Source organism: Solea solea, chromosome 13 (genome assembly GCF_958295425.1).
Source record: "Solea solea chromosome 13, fSolSol10.1, whole genome shotgun sequence".
Classification (NCBI taxonomy): domain Eukaryota; kingdom Metazoa; phylum Chordata; class Actinopteri; order Pleuronectiformes; family Soleidae; genus Solea; species Solea solea.
Window position 1 is genome coordinate 25141414 of NC_081146.1, and position 21195 is coordinate 25162608.

The 21195-nt window shown below is 42.2% G+C and overlaps 1 protein-coding gene across 7 annotated transcripts in view; it reads right to left on the reverse strand.

The window, feature by feature from the left end:
* Nucleotides 1-21195, reverse strand: part of satb1b (SATB homeobox 1b) — a 94774-nt gene that overhangs the window by 12082 nt on the left and 61497 nt on the right. For all 7 annotated transcript variants that reach the window (XM_058648048.1, XM_058648042.1, XM_058648043.1 and 4 more), the window contains 2 exons: nucleotides 20708-20779; nucleotides 19643-19798 (listed from right to left, as the gene is read on the reverse strand). In XM_058648048.1, the coding sequence (XP_058504031.1) occupies nucleotides 19643-19798; nucleotides 20708-20779 (228 nt within the window). The remainder of the gene's footprint in view (nucleotides 1-19642; nucleotides 19799-20707; nucleotides 20780-21195) is intronic.

Sequence of the window (21195 nt, forward strand, 5' to 3'; positions counted from 1 at the left end):
AAGTGTGGCTGAGGATCACCGAAGGTCGACTATTAAAAACAGGAGCAATAATTTGATATAACCGATTCTTTTCCTGTAAATGAACATTGTGGTGCGTTTGTAGACTGTATGTTTAAGTCTCACACACGTCATCAGCTGCTCTTCCAAAAACCACAGACAGCCACTTACTGCAAATAACGTCAGAGAAGCTAAAGTTAAAAACATGAAATAACAAACAAGCGCAGTTAATGGTAGTCTGTTTTATACGTAAATGGATTTTAAAAAGGTTTGCAGACATATTAACCATAAAAACTAGAGGTCGACGGATATGGGTTTTTCTAAGGCCAAAGAAATCTGACTTTTTCTCTCTCCCTCTGATAAAATACAACAGCTTAATAATAACAAACGATACACAGAATAGTTTAAATTTAATAAACAATTATTAAGTATCACTTGAGCTTTGCCTCTACAAACAGCATGTTGTGTCTTCACTCCTGTACACTTATATATTTTAAGTAAAAAATGATGTATCAAACAAAAATTTGACACAGCAGGTAATCAGAAAACTAAACTTTATTGAATAAACTTTTGGATGGAAAATAATGTTTTTAGAGACTACCAAGTTTCTGAGAAGAGAAATGTGATTAATTAAATAATAATAATTTATTCTATCCTTGGAAAATTGAAAACACACTCTCTTTTATACCTTTTGGTTGAAAACATTGTCAACAACAATGTGCTGAACTATTTGTCTGATTGATTTAAACAATCTGTTTTCTATTTTTATAAATTTATTGAATTTATTGACTGCACCTCAAGTTTCGCGTCACATTAATTTGCCAAATTATTTTGTTCAAATTGACTTGATTAAAAATAAATCCTGTAAACATGGTGACAGCTTTTTCCTTTCACTCTTTTTTAACAAACAAATTAATTTCTGATGAGAATGAAGAGCAGATTAATTACTTTTAAGGTGCTATTACTAAGAAAAACATTGGAGAAAAGTAAATAATGAAACAAATAATACAACTAAAGTTCAACAACTGTTCTACTAAAGATAATGTGTATTTTACGGCTTCTAAAATGTTGGTATAAAAGAAGAACAATATACTGTAAACATGTCAGACTCAGATAATGGATGGATGAATGGGTGTCAGTGTGGTTTATTTAGCAGATCACAGCATGACAACCTCATGAAACTGCTCAAGAAACTTTGGCAAGGCCGGGAAGGAAATCACATTTACTAATAATTTCCATTTACTGATTCTGACCAAAAACAAAAAAAGATCTGAACTAAAAGCTGTAAACTGACGCATTTTTCCCCCGACCTACATTAAATTACAGGAGAGCCAGTTTAATGTCGACGCTAAATAAATCTCCCAGTTAAAACCACAGATGCCGCAAACAGGTTCATCCAAGCAATAAGTACCGACAGGCATAGGATTATCTTGCTATGTTGGCACACACACCTGCGACAATACTGCCCAATAATCCGCTGCCTCTGGGTCACTGTTGATTAATTATTAATTGGTTTCAAACAACGTGGCGAGCAATCAAGTACCCGCAGCCCTTCTTTGTTGTTGTTGTTGTTGTTGTTCTGTTTGTGTTGTTTTACAGCAGACACTGATCTGACCAGAAGCTTGTGGGGCTTCAGGGTCATAAGGTGCCAAATTAAAAGGGTAATAAACTCCTCAGCAGCTCCATTGTGCCGCTCTGGTATAAATAGCAGCCGGGTGTTCTGATAAAAAAATATTTTCCTCGCAAACACAATAGTTGAATTCATGAGCGGGATTGGGCCCGGCCATGCCATGCGGTACACCGTGGCTGTGAGTGCAGCAGTCACAAGCTGCCAATGAGAGCATAGGCCTGCTCTGTCAGAGAACAGCATGGTATTCACCGCCCATAACCACCCACCCATTCACCCATTCACCACCGAGCTCCAGTGGCAAATACCCCCCCCACCCTCACCCTCAACATGGAGGCTCAGAGAGGGTTTAATGTGCCACTGAGAGACTGACAGACAGACGGTCAGACAGACAGACAGTCCGAGGTCTGTCACACGGTCTGGTCAACACCTTCTCTCTAATCTCATTTGCTCGGTATCAGTCCCATCAGACTGACCTCGGCCACCGCAGAAATAAATAAATCAAATAAGCCAACAGATGTTCATCAATTTGTCATTTATACTCCCCCCACCTCCCCCCTCCCCCATTCTTTCCTCATGTTACTGTGTCTAAAACAAATGGCCCAGGTTCAAACCCAGGAAGTGAGTATTATTAATACTAGGAATGGGAACATGATTGTTAAAAAACATGTTCAGTTACCGAAACTAGTCATGAAAGACAATGACTGCATCTTTTGGAATGAGCTAATGACTAATTGACCCAATTTGTGGCGCATCTATTACCACAAGGTGGCAGAAGTAGCAGGCGGAGTTTGGTTCGTGGACTGCACATGTAATTACAGAAGTGATGGAATTTAACAGAGTCATTGAATGCATCTCCAATGCTGTCAACCCTGCATTACTCACACTAAGTTTCATGCGCTGGAGTATTTTCAGATAATCCCCAGTGACTGTCCAATGTCATTTCAGCTTGCGGGGTACTTGGTTGACACAAAATTCAAGGACTTTCCAGGACCAATTCCCTCAAATTCAAGGACTAAATGTGCTGACACAGCTTTAGACGGGAGGGCAACTTGCACACTCTGCATCTGGACAAGTGATTGTCCTTTTTGGGATCTTGGTCAAAGTCAGTCTTTGTCAATGGTGAGACAGAGATTCTTGGAATTTGCATTTCCCAGGCATCATGTTGTCATCTCACTACTCGCTCATTGTTCTGCACGGAATCTCACGTCAACGACGGAGAGAGACAGTGGACAGTGTCCACAACACGACTCAGTTAACTTCTTTCTTGCACAAAATTCAAGCACTTTCAATGACCCATGATTATAAAGGGTGATTTTCAAACACTCTCAAGGGCCTTTTTTTCCCAAATTCAAACTTTCAAGGATTTCAAGGAACCATGGAAACTTTTAGCCATTAGCATTTGTAGCAAAAATTGCTGTTTCACAACTTTAATTATTTTCTATTTCATAATTTGGATCAATTGGGTAAAAAATAGGGAGCTACGTAAAATATACATATTAGTAAGCAGTGTCTTTGTGATGTCAACATTCATGCATGACTGAACGACCACTGGCAATTGTAACAGTGTTAATTTGCCCGGGGAAAAAATCCCCGCTAATTTTAGATCAAAGGCCAAAGTGACAAAAGAAATGATGATGAAGAAATGATTGTGGCGGTTGAAGAATAAAGCTAATAGTCGGGGAAAGAAAGCCAGACAATCCTCCCCACTGTCTGAAAAAGTAAAAGTAAAAGGAGAGAAAATTAATGCATCATTGTCTCATTGTCTTTCCTCCTCCTGGGCAGAGAACCAGCACTGGCAGACACCAGTATGCAGATAAGTGCAGCTGATAGCACGTTAAAAAACCTGTTTCTCCTCTCAGGGAACAGCCGCACCACTGCTGCTCACCTTTAACCTACAAGGTAACGAACATGCACTCTGTTGTAAACACATTACGACATCGTAGGCGCCCGTTATGCTGATGACAGTGAAGTCTTGATATGTCCCCGATGCTCTGGCTTACGCAACTGTTCTGTGCCAATAAGGAAAAACCTGACTGCAAAATTCAAGCCCTGATTATTTACGTGGGGGAGGAGGAGGAGGAGGAGGAAAGGAAAAGTCTTTATGTGCAAACAAAACATTGTGCAAATTGTCTTTGGCCAAGTGTGAAAAAGATTGAGCACTGGAAATGGGGTCAGTGGCCTAATGAACTGCACTGGCATTTGGGCATTTGGAAGGATGGCAATTATGTACCCAAAAAAATGTGGGAAAACAACCTGCTAATAGACAAACAATGACAACACAAAAGTTGTGTTTATTGTTTATTATTAAGTGTCTTCATTAAAAAATGTCTTTGTGGCAATAATGTGTCAGGTGACCAGGGGCCCAAACATTCCAGAAGATCTATGTAGACTATTCATGAAAGGGTATGAAATGTTAATCCTTAAAACAATTAATGAATGAGTTATTTGGTCCATATTATGGTGAAAAAACATTTATAAATCACAATGTCCTCAAATGTTTTGTTTTGACCACAAACCAAAGTTAATTAAGTTTTCCTGTCACAGGGAAGCGGAGAAACCACAGCATATTCACATTCAAGAAGCTGAAATCAGAGGAGTCGTTTTTATACATATCAATAAAAAAACTATTAATCAATGCGTCAGGGTTGGTAAAGGACTCATTTAGTTGATGATTATTAAACAATCCTACCAGAAAACGCACCTATTTGAACTACTATAGTATAATGGGTAAACAATTTTTCTGTGTGATGTTCTTTTAACCGACTTTGACAATCTTTTAATGTGCTTTATAAATGAAATGTATTATTATTTTTGCTCCACTGTGGAGGTGTTCTGGTGGTCCAAGCATCACTTCCTACCGACGCTGTGTCGGAGAATAAGGACCGCTGATTGTCGCAGCCCCGTTGCATCACCCTATATGAAAGTGTAAGGCTAAGCTGTGCATTCATTTTTATATCCTCAGTAATCCTGTTTAAATTCCCTTTAAGCGATGGTGTTGTTCGTAAACAAGGACAAGGTCTCGGCGCAAAATTACAGCCAGCGAGGTCTTCACACACAAACGTTTCGGTTCAGGAAAGGAGAAGATTACCAAAACTGTGCATTCATTATATGGCCAAAGTAATCACGTTTGCATCCCTTCATTGACTTAGAGCACAGCGAGGATAAGGTTTGTGTGAGAGCGATCACAACATACTCATTTGCAGTCTCATGTTGCTGAAAAAGAAGATTACTGAGCGTCTTGATTTCCTGACACTGAACATGTCATGTCAATGCCGTGGATCCTCTGACAGAAGTTGCCGTGGTCGCGTTTGGATGAGGAAACGCAAGAGACATTGATTAAAAGCTTCCGCTTCCGCCCCCTCCACGGTTCACTTGACCGGCTTCAAAGTTGGCAGGCGACTTACTAAGCCGGTGTCCTTAGTAAGTCACCTGCCGTGTGCAACACTGACTCTGACGTTGTTTGGATTAGAAATGCAAGATATATTGGTAGAAATGTGACAGATGGATAGCTAAAGAGGGACATACTGAATGGTTACAGTGCTGGTTTATATCCATTCTGAAGATTTAAAATGGTGACACTGTCGCAACAAGGTATCTGGCTCTCAGAAGCTGTCACCTTCACGTCTTAAAGGAGTTTTTTTACAACAAATAGTTGAGTTGTGGCAAAACAAAGCTGGCAAAAGATTGAATGGGTTTACCTTAGACAAATTCTGAAGATTCAAACTAGTGACACTGTAGCGACAAGGTACTTGGCTCTCTGAGGCTGTCACCTTCAGAGCCAGGGAAACTTTGGCCGTCTTAAAGGAGCTTTTTCGTTCACAGCGAGTTGTGGCCGATAAGAACCCATCGGGAAACATACGTTGTTTTAACTGTGTCATTGTTTCCAAATGTCTCAGTTTTTGCTTATCCATCAAAAAAGGTCTTCATTCATGCTTATCTATCTGTAAATGCCATGAAAAATGGTTTGTTTGGCTAAGACATTCAAGAGATATCAGTAGAAATGGCTAAAAGAGCTGTATTGAATGGTTACAGCACTTATTTATAACAATTCTGCAAATTCAAACTAGTGACACTGTAGCAATAAGCTCTCTTCTTGAACCACTTCCGCCCTCAAAACTATGACATTGACGCCACGCAACAGATGGAAAGAACACAGCCATTATTTCACATCATGATTATAAAGAAAGGGGAAAAAAATCCAAAAGAATGTTACAGATAAAAAGAAATTAAAGTTTTCCTATAAAATATACCACTTTGTCTGCACTGTATCTAAAGCTGTTCGCCATATGGTCTTCAAAGAGTGGAGTTTATTTGTTGAGCCTCGTCGTTATTTACCTCCGAATCGCGTTTCATAACCTCACCATCTGATTCAGACGGTCCTGAGCGTTCCACAGCGAGGCAGGCTACAAAACAGATGGATCAAATGAGCATCTTTGCAAGGCAACCTACCGTAACAGCTCCCCGCATACGAAGAGAGAAATTGTTGTGTGTTGGGGTGGGGGGGTCACGAAAGCTGCTCAAAATGTCGTAAAATGACTACTGTGTGTCGTCAGAGATAGCAGATTATTTAATTTATTGTTCTGGTTTGGTGTTTAGTCTGTTGCTCCACCTACTGCCACGCAACTCCTAGCACTTTCTTTACTTTTCGTTACTTTTCGTTATGTAGAACGTCAGTGCTTCTCTCATACACATTGTAAATGGATATTAAACGTAGCCCAAATATGAGTTTAGCATCTTCTCATCCTTTGATGATAATAATATAAAATTATCTGCTGCTGCTCAGAGCAAACAGATTTCCACTTCCAATCTCCACCTGCTGCTGACATGAAAATCAGCCAAATATTAAAAAACAAACAAAAAAAACTTTGAAAAGTAATGATTCTTTTCAAAGTGGATGAATCTGTAAATTATTTACTCAACTAAAAATGTTTTGTCGTTCTGTTCGGTTTTTAAAATAATAATAAAAACTTGAGTTCTTCAACTTTTTTGATTATGCGTAGCTGAGTAACAAAGCAAATATTCAAATGTATTGTTTTAATAATTGAACAATACTTAATAATCAATTAACTGTGGCAGTCCTAGTAAAAAATTGAAATAAAACAGTGGAACGGCAGCTATTTTAGCAGCTTACGATTATTTCCGTAATCGATTATTACGAATGAATGGTTTGGTCCATAAACTGTCAGAAAATGTTGAAAAATATTGCTCATTCTTTCTCAAACCTGGAAGAGATGATGTTCTCAAACGTCTTTGTTTTGTCCACAAACCAAAATGACTCAGTTTGAAGGATTTCTTTGTTTTTTGGAGCAAAGAAAATATTCACGTTGAAGACGCTGAAAAATCACTCAAACTTATTAATCGATTATCTAAATAGTTGACGATTCATTAAGTAATCGATTCATTGTTTCAGCCTTAAGCTATTTGTCTCCTTCTTCCCAAAACTTTTAAATCACTTCAAACGGGCCTTTATTATTGCCTTTATAACATTATTATTATTATTATATTAAATAAATCCTGTTGATGTGAGTGTGATTTCTTATCAGAGCGGATTGTTTTTGCCAGATTGTGTCTCCGTCCTCTTTTGTGAGGATGTCAGCGGCGGAGCTTCGGCAGAGAGAGAGAGAGAGAGAATCTTGCCAGTGTGAATCATACATGCCAGACAATTAATCTCTATGTCGAGCAGCGACACGGGGGAAGTCTTCGCCAAACAGCCAGCGTTTTTTCCTGAAGAGGGAGGTCGCGACCTCTGCAGAAACAATTCCACAAGTCGACAACAATAACAGACTGACGGCTAACACGGCGCACATTGTGGAGGGACGAGGCATGACTGTGCAGGAAACGTCCCCCCCTCACTCTCTCTCTCTCTCCCTCTGTGTGTCAGCAATTGCTCCCTGAAACAATGGCCGACCAGTTCTGTGTGGCAGTTTACGTCATTGGCTGGCAAACCGATAAAGTGTGCAGGGAATTTTCCAGCAACCAAACAGAGGCAGATGGAGCATAAAGAATAACCAAAGGCAAATGACCAGTCCATCTAAAATGGAGCACATTAAACATCTGTGTGGCCACAATTTCCTCTTTTCTTTTTCTTTTTTTTTTCAGCCGCACGTTTTGTTCTTTTCCAGCAAAGTTTAGTGCTGTCGCACAACGCGGTAACACAACCTCAGAGTTTTTTTTTGTCACACCTTGTTAATCCCTATGAGGCAGATTGTAATGACTGAGTGTGTGCCGTACAAACACGGCCATGATTTATAGATTGAGCGACATCACTTTATCTCATGAAAAATAAAAAGGGGGAGAAAAAAAATCACGTTTTGAATACATCATAATTAAAGTGACATTTTGTTCTCTTTGTCTTGGGATTGTGCGCGCGTAGGAAATGGCAGGAAATCAAGTCGCTGATGATGCTACAGTACACAACGCCTCTTTGTATTAAATATTAGTACAGTTGAAATTGCACCATAATCCAGTTTCGCCTGGTGGTGGGCTGATATTTGGGCAGCGGCGGCGGCGGCGGCAACACAGCATGTTCAAACACGGCTCTCCCACCCAATAATTTACTCCTTGTTTATAATCTCTTCTGTTCGATACTGCTCAGGCAGATGGAGGATGAATGCACAGAAGACAACAAACACGCTGCGGATGGACGGGAGATAAACAGCGGCGGGCGGGCGGGCGGCAAACACGGCGCAGCACCTACGTGGAAGTCTGATTCCGTCAATTACAAGAGCTTGATTGAGATTTAATTCAAAGCTGGGGTTTAATTGCTAATATCAAAGCATAATTAAGCTGATAAATCATGACTGATCTTATTGAATTAGGGATTGAAATAGCGCAGAACCGGCAAATTGTCTATGTCAGCTAAATAAGTGTTCTTAATTGGCTGACAAGTTTGCTTCAGATACTAATGAAACTAATTCTCAAATCCCCTTAAAAAAGAAAGAAAGAAAGAGAAGTTGAGAAATAAAAGCAGTTGCTGCTCGTTACAGCAGCTACAGTTGTTTTGAAATCATCTCAAACTACAACGGGAATGTGCGTGTGTGTGAGGTAAAAGTTGAGTCAGAGCTCGGTGCACTGCAACAAACTCAGGACAGACACACAAGCAGCACTCAGATAGCTCCTAATATCTCCCCATGTAATTCCCTCTCTCACACACACACACAGAGACTCTCTCCTTCTCTCTCAGACTGCATCTGCCGGAGCTGGTGGCTGTAGTTAAATTGAAATATTTCCCGGCGTGTGTCAGAAGCATGCAGAATGGTAATTATGACAGATCTGATTAGGCGGGCCGAGTCGGGCGGCTCCGGGCTGCAGGTGCGACCTTGTGCATTCCTGCGTGTGTAAATAAAATTAATTACAAGCGTAGGGGGCGCGCGGCGCGTGACATCAGCGCGCACAGGGGGGACTCCCACGGGGGGCACCCTAATGGAATATTTTCCCCGAGTCTAATAATACAGTTGGTATTGACTTGAGGTAATTAGGGGGATCATTAAAGCGCTTTTCCCGGCGTATTTGCCTGCCTGATCAGATTAGCGAGAATGGGCCTCAGAACAAGCCCTGTGTGGTCTGTCAGGAGGAGAGGAGACAGTGAGAGGAGAGCGGGTTAGCTAGCTAACACGTTTGCAGGGAAGGGGAGCGTCTACTCGACACCGTGCCACCGCCGCCGCCGCCTGTCACCGGGGCAGACGCGCCATCTGCTAACAAGCCAGCAAAAGTGCAGGGGGTGGTTGGGGTGAGAGGGACGCGCACGGGTTCAGAGAGCGGTTCCCTAAGAGGAAGGAAAAGTGACCACTTCATTAACCGCTAGGTCGGTTAGCTGGTAAACACCTGCTCCAGAGCAGAGACGATTTGTCCTGCGATAACGCAGTGGATTAAGGATGGCTCCACACTTGTCAGTACTTCCAAATCTTAAATCAGGCATGTCCAAAATCAGTTTTATAATGTATTATTTATGGCCAGGGACAGAGTGGGACAGAAAACCAGCCCTGGTCCCATGTGTTGCCCTACGTTAGCTCAGCTGGTGAGGAGTTGTGCTTTGAAAGCAAAGTCCAGGATTCACAACGCAGTCATGACAGACTGATGCATTTACCACTTATTGTGTTATCTGAGATTTGTGGCTTAAAATGATAATTGTGACAATGAAAATAACAGTGTATTAGTATGTAACTGTTAAAAAAAGGTCTGAAGGGACCGTCGGCCCCCGGGAACCTTCCCATGATCAAATCTGGACCTGGTTTTTGGACACTCCTGTCTTAGATGAAGATATTTGAAGACACAAATGTGGTTTTATTCATCACTTTACAGGAAAAAATGTGTTCTTATTATGTGTTCACGATACCAATAATATCACGATACAACCATTCTGTGACAATCAGTATATTGCGAGACAATCACATAGCGATAGGATTTCTCTATTTATTCACAACACAGAGTAACAAAGTGCATAAAGTCTTCTAACGTAGCTTTCTTTTCGCTACCATTATCCCGCTGTAAACTGCCTCTTCTTCAGTCAGGTAACTTCCAAGTTTCCCCTCATTTATTTGAGCAGCGCCACCGCGAGGAGACGTGAAGTAGCGATGCCAGGCGAGTGAAACTGGCAGAGACTGTTTACTTTAGAACGCCTTAATTCGTTCATTTAAAATATCGATAATTGCCCTAGCATATTGTACAAGGAAGGACGTCGATATATCACCAAACCAATACTTTGACCCGCCCCTACTTCAAATGGTCTGATGCACTTCGAGGCTGAATTGGGATTTTACGTGTCGGGTTTGGACGTTCCTGAGTTAATAACACATTTTTAACTATTTTTAAAAACACAACAATCCAAGTGTATAAAAAAACATTTGTGCTCCCAAAGGGAAGAAATAACAAGCAGCACGTTTTTTACAGACTGTGCTTAGTGAAGCAATTATGTGAAATTAAGTGTTTTTGGGGTCGTGTTGGAGTTTTTAAGAAATCCAAGCCAGTGACTCTGACCAGTACTGTACTGTACCAGCGCACGCCTGCTGTAGATATGACAATCCGGCGTCCTCTCGCTTTGGACAGTGGAGACGGAGGAAGGCGAGGAGGAGGAGGAGGAGAGAGTGAGCTGTGCGTTTGGAGACAGATGGGGTGAGAGGTGGCATGTGAGGCGTAAGTGAGAGAGATGGCAGGAGAGGCACAAAGTGCTGTGGGCATGCTCAGTCAGTGAGACCCTCCGTGCTCCTGCTACGAGGAGGAGGAAACCGACCGGTGGGAATTCCACTGTCCATTAAACAATAAGAGAAAGGCTCATTTCAGAGGAAAGGGGGGGGGGGCGACTTAACTGTTTGTAAGATAATTCATTCGCTAAATTAATTATTCAGACAGCTCAGTCTCCGGTTCAAGAAATTGTGTCTTTAATAATAGAGAGGATCTGGCCCAGCCTGTTTCCCATGGCAACCTAATAACCAAGCAGGCACGAGAGATAAATAAATAAATCAATTAATAAACAGTCATGGCCCCTTTTAGATCCCTGAGGGCCGTGATACGCTCACTCTGATCTGCCTGATTTCAGAAGGAGTGAGTCCACAAACAAGAGAAATTACAGACGCTTTTAGAGCCCCGTCCCGTCATAATGAAGACGAAGATGAAGGAATTTCACAGCAGCAGCAGCAGCTCGACACGCAGACATCGTCTGATAACATCTCCCACTGTGATTCAAAGGTCTAGTGTGAGATACGGTGGCCTTCACAGACCATAAATGCACTGTGAGTGCACCGCACTATTGGTTATTTTTATATCATATATAAATAGCGCATAAATTAAATTAAACTATTAGGTCATCACAAAAAAAACTTTGTCAAAGTTTCAGAGTGCAAAAAATTGGCGGGATTATTCGGCCCACCTGCTGCCTACAGTACATAATTAAAGTGTATTCTAAGGCCATTTCACTGGATTAGTACGTCGCACATTAATCTACAAAACGGCAGAAAGCGTCAACGTAAATATGCTGGAATTAAGACGATGGCGGGACATCAAGAGAAGAACAACCTACAGTACGGGGTAAAGATGTGTCGTAAGCCCTGAGAAGAGGCTTCAGAGGAGAGTTACTGTATGTAAATGTATGAAAACATGAATGCTCTTTGTTTTCAGCCAGTGTTTTGAAGGTCCCTGGTAATATGAGCCGCTAGTTTGTTCCATGAATGTGAGTCTCTGACGGGCAACGGCCGTTTGACTAAATTTAGTCCTGCGCCGCGGCACATTACAGCCTCCACCGCTGTTGTATCTATTAATATTTGATTCTTTTTTTTGGTATGAAATCAGTAAAAGGTGGGAAGTGAAGCCCGTTTAAAAAAAAACAAACAAACAAAAAGATGCCGATCCATGGCAACACCCGGAGTGTGCTACCTACTTATGACGATGATGTATAGGTTTCCTGTCCAGAGACTTACATACAAACATATTAGTATGTACAAATATAGTATATACACTATACTAGTATAGTAGCACAAACTTATTAGTATGGCAAGTACATTTAATTTCTGCGGACCTTTAACGCCGTGATTGTTCATGTTAAACACGACTCTGAGCCCGAGTGGCTCTTCACAGACAAACCTCAGCGACAACCGACGAGAACAGACACTCAGAAAGGTCAGCCATCTGCCCCGCTCCCCCCCACCCCCCACTCTTGGATGGAGCCGGGTGACACAGGCATGGTGCGTGTACGTGAGATTCAAGCCTTTTACATACAAGAAACGACTGTGAAGCAGATTCCACCTCCGACAGGAAATGAGCCATTTTAAAACGCAGACAGGAAGCAGTTGTCGTGTCACCTTCCCTTCGGTGTTTCCACCACCGTCTCCTCTCCCCTCCTCCCCTCTGAGGACTGCCGTGCCAGGCGGGTGCAGGGTGACAGATGGCATACACCAACCTCCCCCACCACTCTCTCCACCCCCCACCCCCCCACTACTGCACCAGCCCCCCTGACTGGCCCCCCCGGTGGCGCAGCGGCGGACCAGATCAGTGCCATTCTGTCTCATTAGAGCCTGGCTAATTAGTGTAGCCTCTTCCAGGGGAGAATGAGGGAGAGAGAGAGAGAGACACACAGGAAGGGAAGGGAGGGCGGTGTTGGTGGCGGCGGAGACTGTGTTCTGTACTCGACTGGTCATTGAGGAGTCGGAGGGCTTTGAGCCCCGCGGTGCACCGGGCTCCCTGGGTGCTTGTTTTATGACAGCGGGGACTCTGATTCCATCCGCTGCGTAATTCCTCTCAGCAAGCGTCGGGGATGTTTAGACACAAAAGTTGTGTCAAAGGAATGGCCTCCCCCTCCCCGTCCACCCCCACTCCCCGCCATGAGCTGCTCTGCCATCCCACCCTCAGCTAACCTCCCATCACTCAGCCGAACACTAGCCGCCCTCTCTGCCAGGCTAGCCAACACAGCAAGCCTCCGCCATTACCGTGAATGAGGACAAAGCACGCCTCCCACCCCCCCGCGCTCGCTACATAGCACTCTTAGTCCGACTGAGCCAGTTAATATTGTTGACATCAACCGGCAGGCGTTCCGCTTCATAGTGTCCACCTCTGCAAGCTGAGATGAAATGGACCGTTTGGCAAATACAGCAACGTCTGCCAGTGACATCACCGCAGCTGAGCAAGTGACACAAAGCTGTTTCTCCAAGTCTGACGTTTCCTGGAGCAAAAGTGGAGGAAGGGAAATTCTGAGGTGTTTGGGCTACGGATCACGAATAATAGGGGTGTGAAAAAAAAGAACCCTAATACCAATCGGCAATCGGTTATTACTATGAATCGATCAATGTCCTGTCTTTGATTTGTTTTAAATCTGTTTAATGACGCTGTTAAAAGACACTCAAAAACAGATCTCGCAAGACTTGGATCCAGAGTTAAAGACGTTCTAGGTCTCTTTTCGGATAATAACGAGTTCATGCGTTTGTCTTGGCATCACAATCACGTCCACCGGATGATTTTTGAGAAATTTTGTGTACTGAAAGAGCTTTGGCGGCAGCACACGGGGCACCGCATCGAGACAAAGGCTCAAAACCATACTTCACATCTGTGGTAGTGAGGAGACGGTTCCTACAGATAAAACCAAAGTGTCTAGAATTTGCAAGAGTACAGACAGCTTCGATAGAAGTTTATGAAGCCATTAAGAAAGAAGTCTTTTTCCTGTGATCTTGAAAGTCTGTAACAGTCGCTTTAGCATTCTGCAATCGACTGTTACGGACTTTGAAGATGGCGTCACAAGAAGACAACTTTGGTATGGGTGGGGCTAGACCTACGACAGTCAGCTGACGCTATTCTCATACCGAGTCTGACGTCTTGTTGGGACAAACTGAGCGTTGACCGTTGTGTCGCACCGTCTGCTACATATCTCGCTGACAAACCAAAGCCTGACTCAGGGCTTTGCCGTTCCAAACCGGACCATACTGCACCTCAAATAGACTGATGTGCTTCTAGGATTTATGTGGTTCCACACAGTAGATGGCAAAATCATGGAGAAAAATCTGCTGACTCAGCTGTTAGCTCCATCTGACAGTTAAGGGAAGTTAGCGGCGCTAACAGAGTCGGCGGACGCATCACAACACAATAGTCTGTTGCCGTTTTTGGCGCTCTCAGCAGAGACAGGAAAGAAAAGCGAGACGACTCACTCACGTAACGACATAACGGACAATTATCAACAACTAAAGTCAATATTTTCTTCTATAACATTGACTACTATCCTTACTGTAATCCTGAGTTGAAATTATTTGTCTGAAGCACGTAACACACGGCGACATGAGAAAATGAAATGCCCCTGAAATGCCATTTTATTTTAAATATTACGTGCATGAGCGTCTCTGTCTGAGCTTCACTTTATATTTACAATGTCAAAAATGTTTATTCAGACATTAACAAGTTAGGATTAACTAAGTTAACATTCAAGTTCATTTTTGTCCTAAAAATTTGAATTAAAAATTCTAGGATTCTCTTGTCTTTGTCATGAAATATCTATTTGAAGGTCAGGTTCCCTAAACCACGCCCAATGAACAACGATTGTAACTTTATCAAAGTGTGAATGAAATATGTGCGATGATAAATCAGAAGAACAAGATTTTAAAGATATGTTTATATAAAGGACATGTTGAGGCTCGAAGAGTGAAGAGCAAGAATTAATCTGATAGAGTAATATGGATGGGGTTAGAGTCACTGCTCTATAGTTACTACTCTGGCAGTAAAAGTGTGATTGAAATGCAACATTGAATACATGAGAGGAGGAGGAGGAGGATGGGAGATGGGGCAGTTAAGGGCTGGCAGAGGCCTGCTGTGGTTACGAGCCCTGAGAGAGGACGGGATGGCGACGGTCCAGGAACAAACCGCCCTCCCTAACTCAAAAAAACTAAACAAAAAAAAAAAAAACCCACACATCGACACCAACGGGCGTTGAAATCTGCCTGCACATGATTTACCTGTTCCATTCACAGTTCCTCTCCTTCCTCTCTTAAACCTTGTGATCTGGGATGTAAATCGGCTCCATATACGAGTCACTTTTTATTTATTAATAATGACATTTTAAGACAAAAACAGTCTGTGTCACATGATTGTCCAGGAACACGGCACGTGAATGTTTACTACGTTTTAGAAAGTGAGACTAAATAGCTAATAGTCGAGATGTGGCTAACAAGAACCGATCATGAAGCAAATATAACTGTGTCATTGTTTCTAAAAATTTCCAATTTTGCCCAGAAAAATGCCGCCTCAGTGTTTTCAAACAGTATTTTTTCAACTTCTCCATTTTGGGCCTCTAAAACGCTGAGTCATGGCGCTTTTCTACGACACAGTTATATCACGACTTGGCTCAACTCGGCTCTATGTGGTACCTCGTGCTTTATGTGACGTCGACAGAATTACTGCACTTTCTAAAAGCAAAAAGGCTAAAAAATAAAGCAAACCAATGTACATTAAGGAGCTTATAAAACGCATGCAACCCAAAATGACAGGAAACAGTCGTTTGCCGGCCACTGATTGGTCAGAGAGTTTCATCACTGTAAAAATCCCCAAAAACATTAACGTTAATCTCCCAACGTTTAGCAAAGGAAACGTCTAAAATGTCAATACTCTGTGAATGAGTCGATTCTGTGAATCAGATGCTTTCATGGTGCTTTTCCGATTCTGTGAATGAGTCATTTTTAATCAACTGATTCTCATGATTCAGTTACACCCTAAACAACTGCTTTACATGTCACTGTGTTTGCGTGTTTGTGTCACTTATAAAACCACGTCACGGCAGTTTCACGCAGCCGTGCTATGACGTTCTATGAAAACTGAGTCAAGTAGAACCGAGTAGAGCTAGAAGTAATGGAAAAGCACCATGAAAGCATCTGCAGCAGAATTGATGTGTTTTTAAAAGAAAACAGTTGAGTGTAATTGATGTATCCTGAGTACGCAAACATATACGAGCAGTACCAATGATCCTGTGGTCACCTTATCTTGATTCCTGGGAAACCCTGAGCTGAGCTTTCGAGGCACCCCCCACCCCCTCCTCCCTACAATTACTTCCCTGGACCCCATATGGGCATCCAGCCAGCTGAGCCCATCCTCCACTCCCCCGATCACCCACCACAGTCACCAAGTGCTGGCATGGTACGCGGAGCTCCTCGGATGGTGGTTGTTTTTACACCCCCCCCCCCCCCCACCCTCCTCTGTGGAGCTGGGACGCTTTTGTGACACGTTTAAACGCTTTTGTTTAAATAAACATTTGCTGTTGTTCTTTCAGAAGAATATATAAATGAGAATATTTTCATTCATATGTGAAATAATTCGATGGATGTTGAAGATAACAAAAATATAACGACCAAATTTGCAACCGTGCCTATTATTTTTACTACATTACCCCATTTATGCATTTTACAGGAGGTATGTGTTTGATAAATAAATGAAGACTGTGTTATTAAGGAAGGCTTTTAAATGACTATATATTTTTCTACAACTGACTTTAGACACTATTTTGTAAACGTAGGAAATTTGAGGGACGGCAGAAACAGGCGAGCGCGAAACAACTGCTCCATTGTATGATTGCCATTATCTTTTCTGCCAGTTTTTACTTCTCATTTCCACGATATTCACTTTGCTTGTTTTTCTTTGGACCGAAACCCAACAATATCCATTTTACGTTGATAAAAAAGCGGCAGATTCTCACATTTCAGAGGCAGTAAATGGCCGGGTTTTTTTTTTTTTTTTCTCTCTCTCAAAATCAAATTACTAATTAAAAAAAAATTGCTTCCATTTTTATAACCTGACAATCAAGTTTTTTATCAATTATACGACAGATCGCTGCAGCTCTTTCTGCGGAACAACGTAAAATGTGTGTTTGTTGTGAGTGTCGGTGACGTGATAATCTGTGTATGTACGGGAAAATGCAGCTGGTGGATAGATTATCAGTCTTCACTCGGAGTAATAACAAAACAGATATTTTAAGGATACTGTAAGTGAATCCCGGGTGCTGCAGCGTCTGGTTTTCGGGGGGGGTTCAGAGGTGACGGCGGCGGTGGAGGAGCGGTCGCCGGCCTGGCAGCGCCGGGTAGATGTGGCAACGCCGGCTGGGTAGTAAGGGGGGAGACCAGCTGCCCGGGGAGCGCCCATTACGAGATGGAGCCAGAGATAAGTGCTCTCCCAGGCCCCCTTTCACAGGCATAATTAGCACACTTCTTATCTGCTGCTCAATTCACATTCACTCTCGTCTGCCATGAATGGAACGTGAAAGAGAGGCAGAAAAAAAAAAACCGAGGAGGTGAAACGACGTCGAGAGGCAGAGGGGGCAAGACGGAGAGAGACTGAGGAAGAAGAAGAAGAAGAAGAAGAAGGAGGCACGGTGTGGAAACCTGTTCCCACACAAACCTTCATTTACCACCGCCTCACTCCCCCCCCTCACCCACCCCCTGTCTCTCTTTCTCCAGCGTTTTCCAAGGAGTCTTTGAACTCTTGAACAAAAACAGTGGTTTGTGCATCAAACTGCAATTTGGTAAAACAAAGCTATCTGAGGCTATAATCATCCTAATCAGCAAGAAAAAAATAAAGCCTTTGCAGATATTTCCAGATTATTCCGCCCTTGGTGATCTATTCCCCCCCCACCACAACCACCACCATCATCACCATCATCATCATCGTCATGCACGATTGTGGAAAAACTCGGTCTCAAATAGAGACACGAAAACCTGTAATAAAAGCTCCTCGGTGCTTCATTTTTAAATTGCTTTTAATAAAGACTTAAACTGATAGTGTGTGTGTTTGTCTTTCACACACAGACAGTGTATTGTGTGAGCTCGCTGCTCTCTGGGAGAAGATAACAGGGGCCCTCATCGGCCGTGCTGAGCTCATATAAACAGGTTTGTTTGGTGTTGAAACAGTGTGGACTGTTAAAGCCCCCAAAAAACCCATAATAAAAGCAGACATGTGTCATTATGACAGAGCAGTGACTGCGCCGACGCACGGACGTGGACAGATTTTCTGGCTTCTTTCTTTCCATTTTGATGATTTCTGTAGAGTTTCAACACTCCCCCAGGATCAGGACAAGGTTTTTAGATGCCGAATAAGTCACGATAAAAGACGATTGTTTTGTTTTAAACGCAGGTGTTGTTTCAACGTGTGTCTGTTACCATTTCTTCACACCTAATAGTCACGTTGTGGCCAAAAAGAACCGATCAGTCTGACTGTTAATCGCGTGACTCTCCAACAAATCGCTTGACAGGCTTCAAACTTGGCAGGTGACATACTACGAGCACCGGTGTGGGCAGTGCCGACTTTCACGTTGTTTGGATAAGAAATGCAAAAGGTATCGGTAGAAATGCGACAGAGAGCCAAATTCCACCACAGAGTGCAGAATTTACTTGTTTTCTAAGTTCAGGTGTCACTTCAGAGGCTGTCACCTTCATAAGCAGAGGTTGGGAAACTTTGACTCATCTTCAAGGAGCTTCTCCTTCACATTGTGGCCAAAAACAACCAACCAGGAAGAGAATATGTGTGCCATGTTTTCCAAGGAACGTCCATCTGTCTGTTAACCACATAACTGTCCAACGAATCAATTGACAGGCTTCAAACTTGGCAGGTGACATACTCAGAGCACCGGTGTGTGTAGTTCCGACATTGTTTGGATAAGAAATAGTTGTATTTAAATGAAAATGCAGTAGTATGAATATAAAAATGTTATTTATGCATCAGATCTGCCAAAACAAGAGGCCTTCACCTTTGCAATCTCAGCCTAGGAAACTGGTCCACTTAAAAGGAGCTTTCCCTTCACATTGTGGCCAAGTGTCTTGGTTCTCTACAAAAACAAGGAACGTCAGTCTGTCTGTCTGACTGTTAATCACATAACTGTCCAATGGGTCACTTGACAAGCTTCAAAATTGGTAGGTGACTTACTAAGGGCACCAGTGTGTGCAGTGCTGACTTTGACGTTGTCTGGATAAGAAATACAAGAGACATCAGTAGAAATGCGACAGATATTTTGCTTCAAGAGCCAACTTAGTAGTATGAATATGAAAATCCATCCAAACATGTTTTTTATACATCAAATCTGCCAAAAACATCTCTGTTTTTTAAACTCAGGTGTCACTTTAGACGCTGTCACCTTCACAAACAGAGCTTGGGTAACTTTGGACGTATTACAGGAGCTTTTCCTTCAAAGAGAGGAATATTTTTAATCATCATTTCAGAAGGCCTCTGTTGTGGCCTGTCTGTCTCTAACTGCAGCCCTGGAGTTTTCAAACTAAAACAGTGTCCCCCGGTATTTATAAAAGGGCTCTAAAACGCCGCTTCTGCTGCCTCTCGTACAGCGCACAGAATGTTTGCCTTTACAAAAAATAAAAGTTTTTTAAGCATAGAATTTGCTGAAAACTTCACAAACAGAACCTGAGAAAACTTAAAGGAGCTTTTGAACTTTTTTGACAGCAAACAGTCGAGTTATTGTGGACAAAAGGAGCATATGAAGCAGCATTTATGTGTTTTTAAAAGACAATAGAAGAGTATGGAAGTGTGTTTTTCTCTCGTTGTGTGTCTTGGTACCTGGCTCTTGGAGGCGGCCACCTTGGCGAACAGAGCCTGGGAAACCTTGGCCCTCTTCATCTCCTGCTGGATCTCGTCGTAGATGGTGGAGTTGATGTTGAGGATGCAGCTCTCCGTCTTGCCGTTCCACTCGCTCGGCAGAGGCGACGGCTTCACCTTCAACCACAGAAAACAGTAAGTTAATAAATAAATGCACGTTTTCCTATTTAAATCTATTTAAGTTGTGACTAAATGCATGTAACACGATCTTTATTAATTATAAGACGTTCTGACGCTGCATCAGGTATAATATAAACACAAACAAAAAAAGCGTTATTAGACTTTAATCTAGTTATCTAGTTATTTGGGCCAAGATTATTTAAAAACTGGGTCCTCGTACAAACTTATAAGCACATTTTTAAAGGCGAGACAACTGGGTCAAGAAAAAACGTGTTTAATAGCAAATTTCTGACTCATTTTTAAATGGATAAACTACACATTTTTAGGAGATATGACTGATCAGTAACTCAGAACTTCATTTTATTAAAGTATACTACTATTTTGTAGTAGTATAAATACACTACTTATTTGATTAATCGATTGCAAAGTTAATCGCCATGTTTATAATCGATTTTTTCAGCTTCTTAAATGTGAATATTGTCTGGTTCCTTTGCTCCGTGTAACAAAGAAATCCTTAAAACTGATTCAATTGGGTTTGTGTACAAAAAAAAATACCTTTGAGAATCATTATTTTGAGTTTTGGGAAACATTTTCTGACATTTTATGGACCAAACACCAAGATAATAATCACCAGATTCATTCAGATTATTTTCTAGATCAATCAGGTAATTGTTTGGTAAATAAAATTTCAGAAAACAGTGATAAGTGTGTCCCAAAACTCAAAATAATGACATTCTCATTATTTATTTTGCAAAAACTGGGCAAAGAAACTAAGAAATATTCACATTTAAGACGCTGAAAAACCAGAGAACTTGTAAAAAATAGCTGATAATGCAGCCCTATGTGAATGTTACTGCTCTAAAGTCATGTGTGAGTGGAGTGGAGACGGTGCCGTGTTTTGCTCACAGGGGAAATGCCCACAGGGATCCGGGGATTCCAGTCCTCAGGCCTGACGCTGTTGCAGTCCTCCCGCCGGGGCTGAGGAACAAACACACAACAACACACAACCATGATTGTTCACACTCACAGGAACTTATACATGTATACACACATCTATACATATATATATATGAAGAAATAAATAAATACGGGGGGGGGGAGGATCTGGCACAGCCTACACACACTCCATGAATGTGAACCACTTGAATGTGTTGTCGGAGAGACGCTATTATCCCCCGCGTCAAGGCGGTGATTAAAAAATAAATGCCAGTCACATGAAATCAAATCATCGTCATTGAGCGTCTTGTTGCGTCTTGACAAAAAATCCTTTTGACGACGGAACAAGAACCCTAATAAAAGCATTACCCGAGAGCCATTAGCATATGAATCATTCCATACCAGCCCCAAAAAAAGCAGACGTCGTCACGCAGGGGCAAATAAACCGCAATAACCCC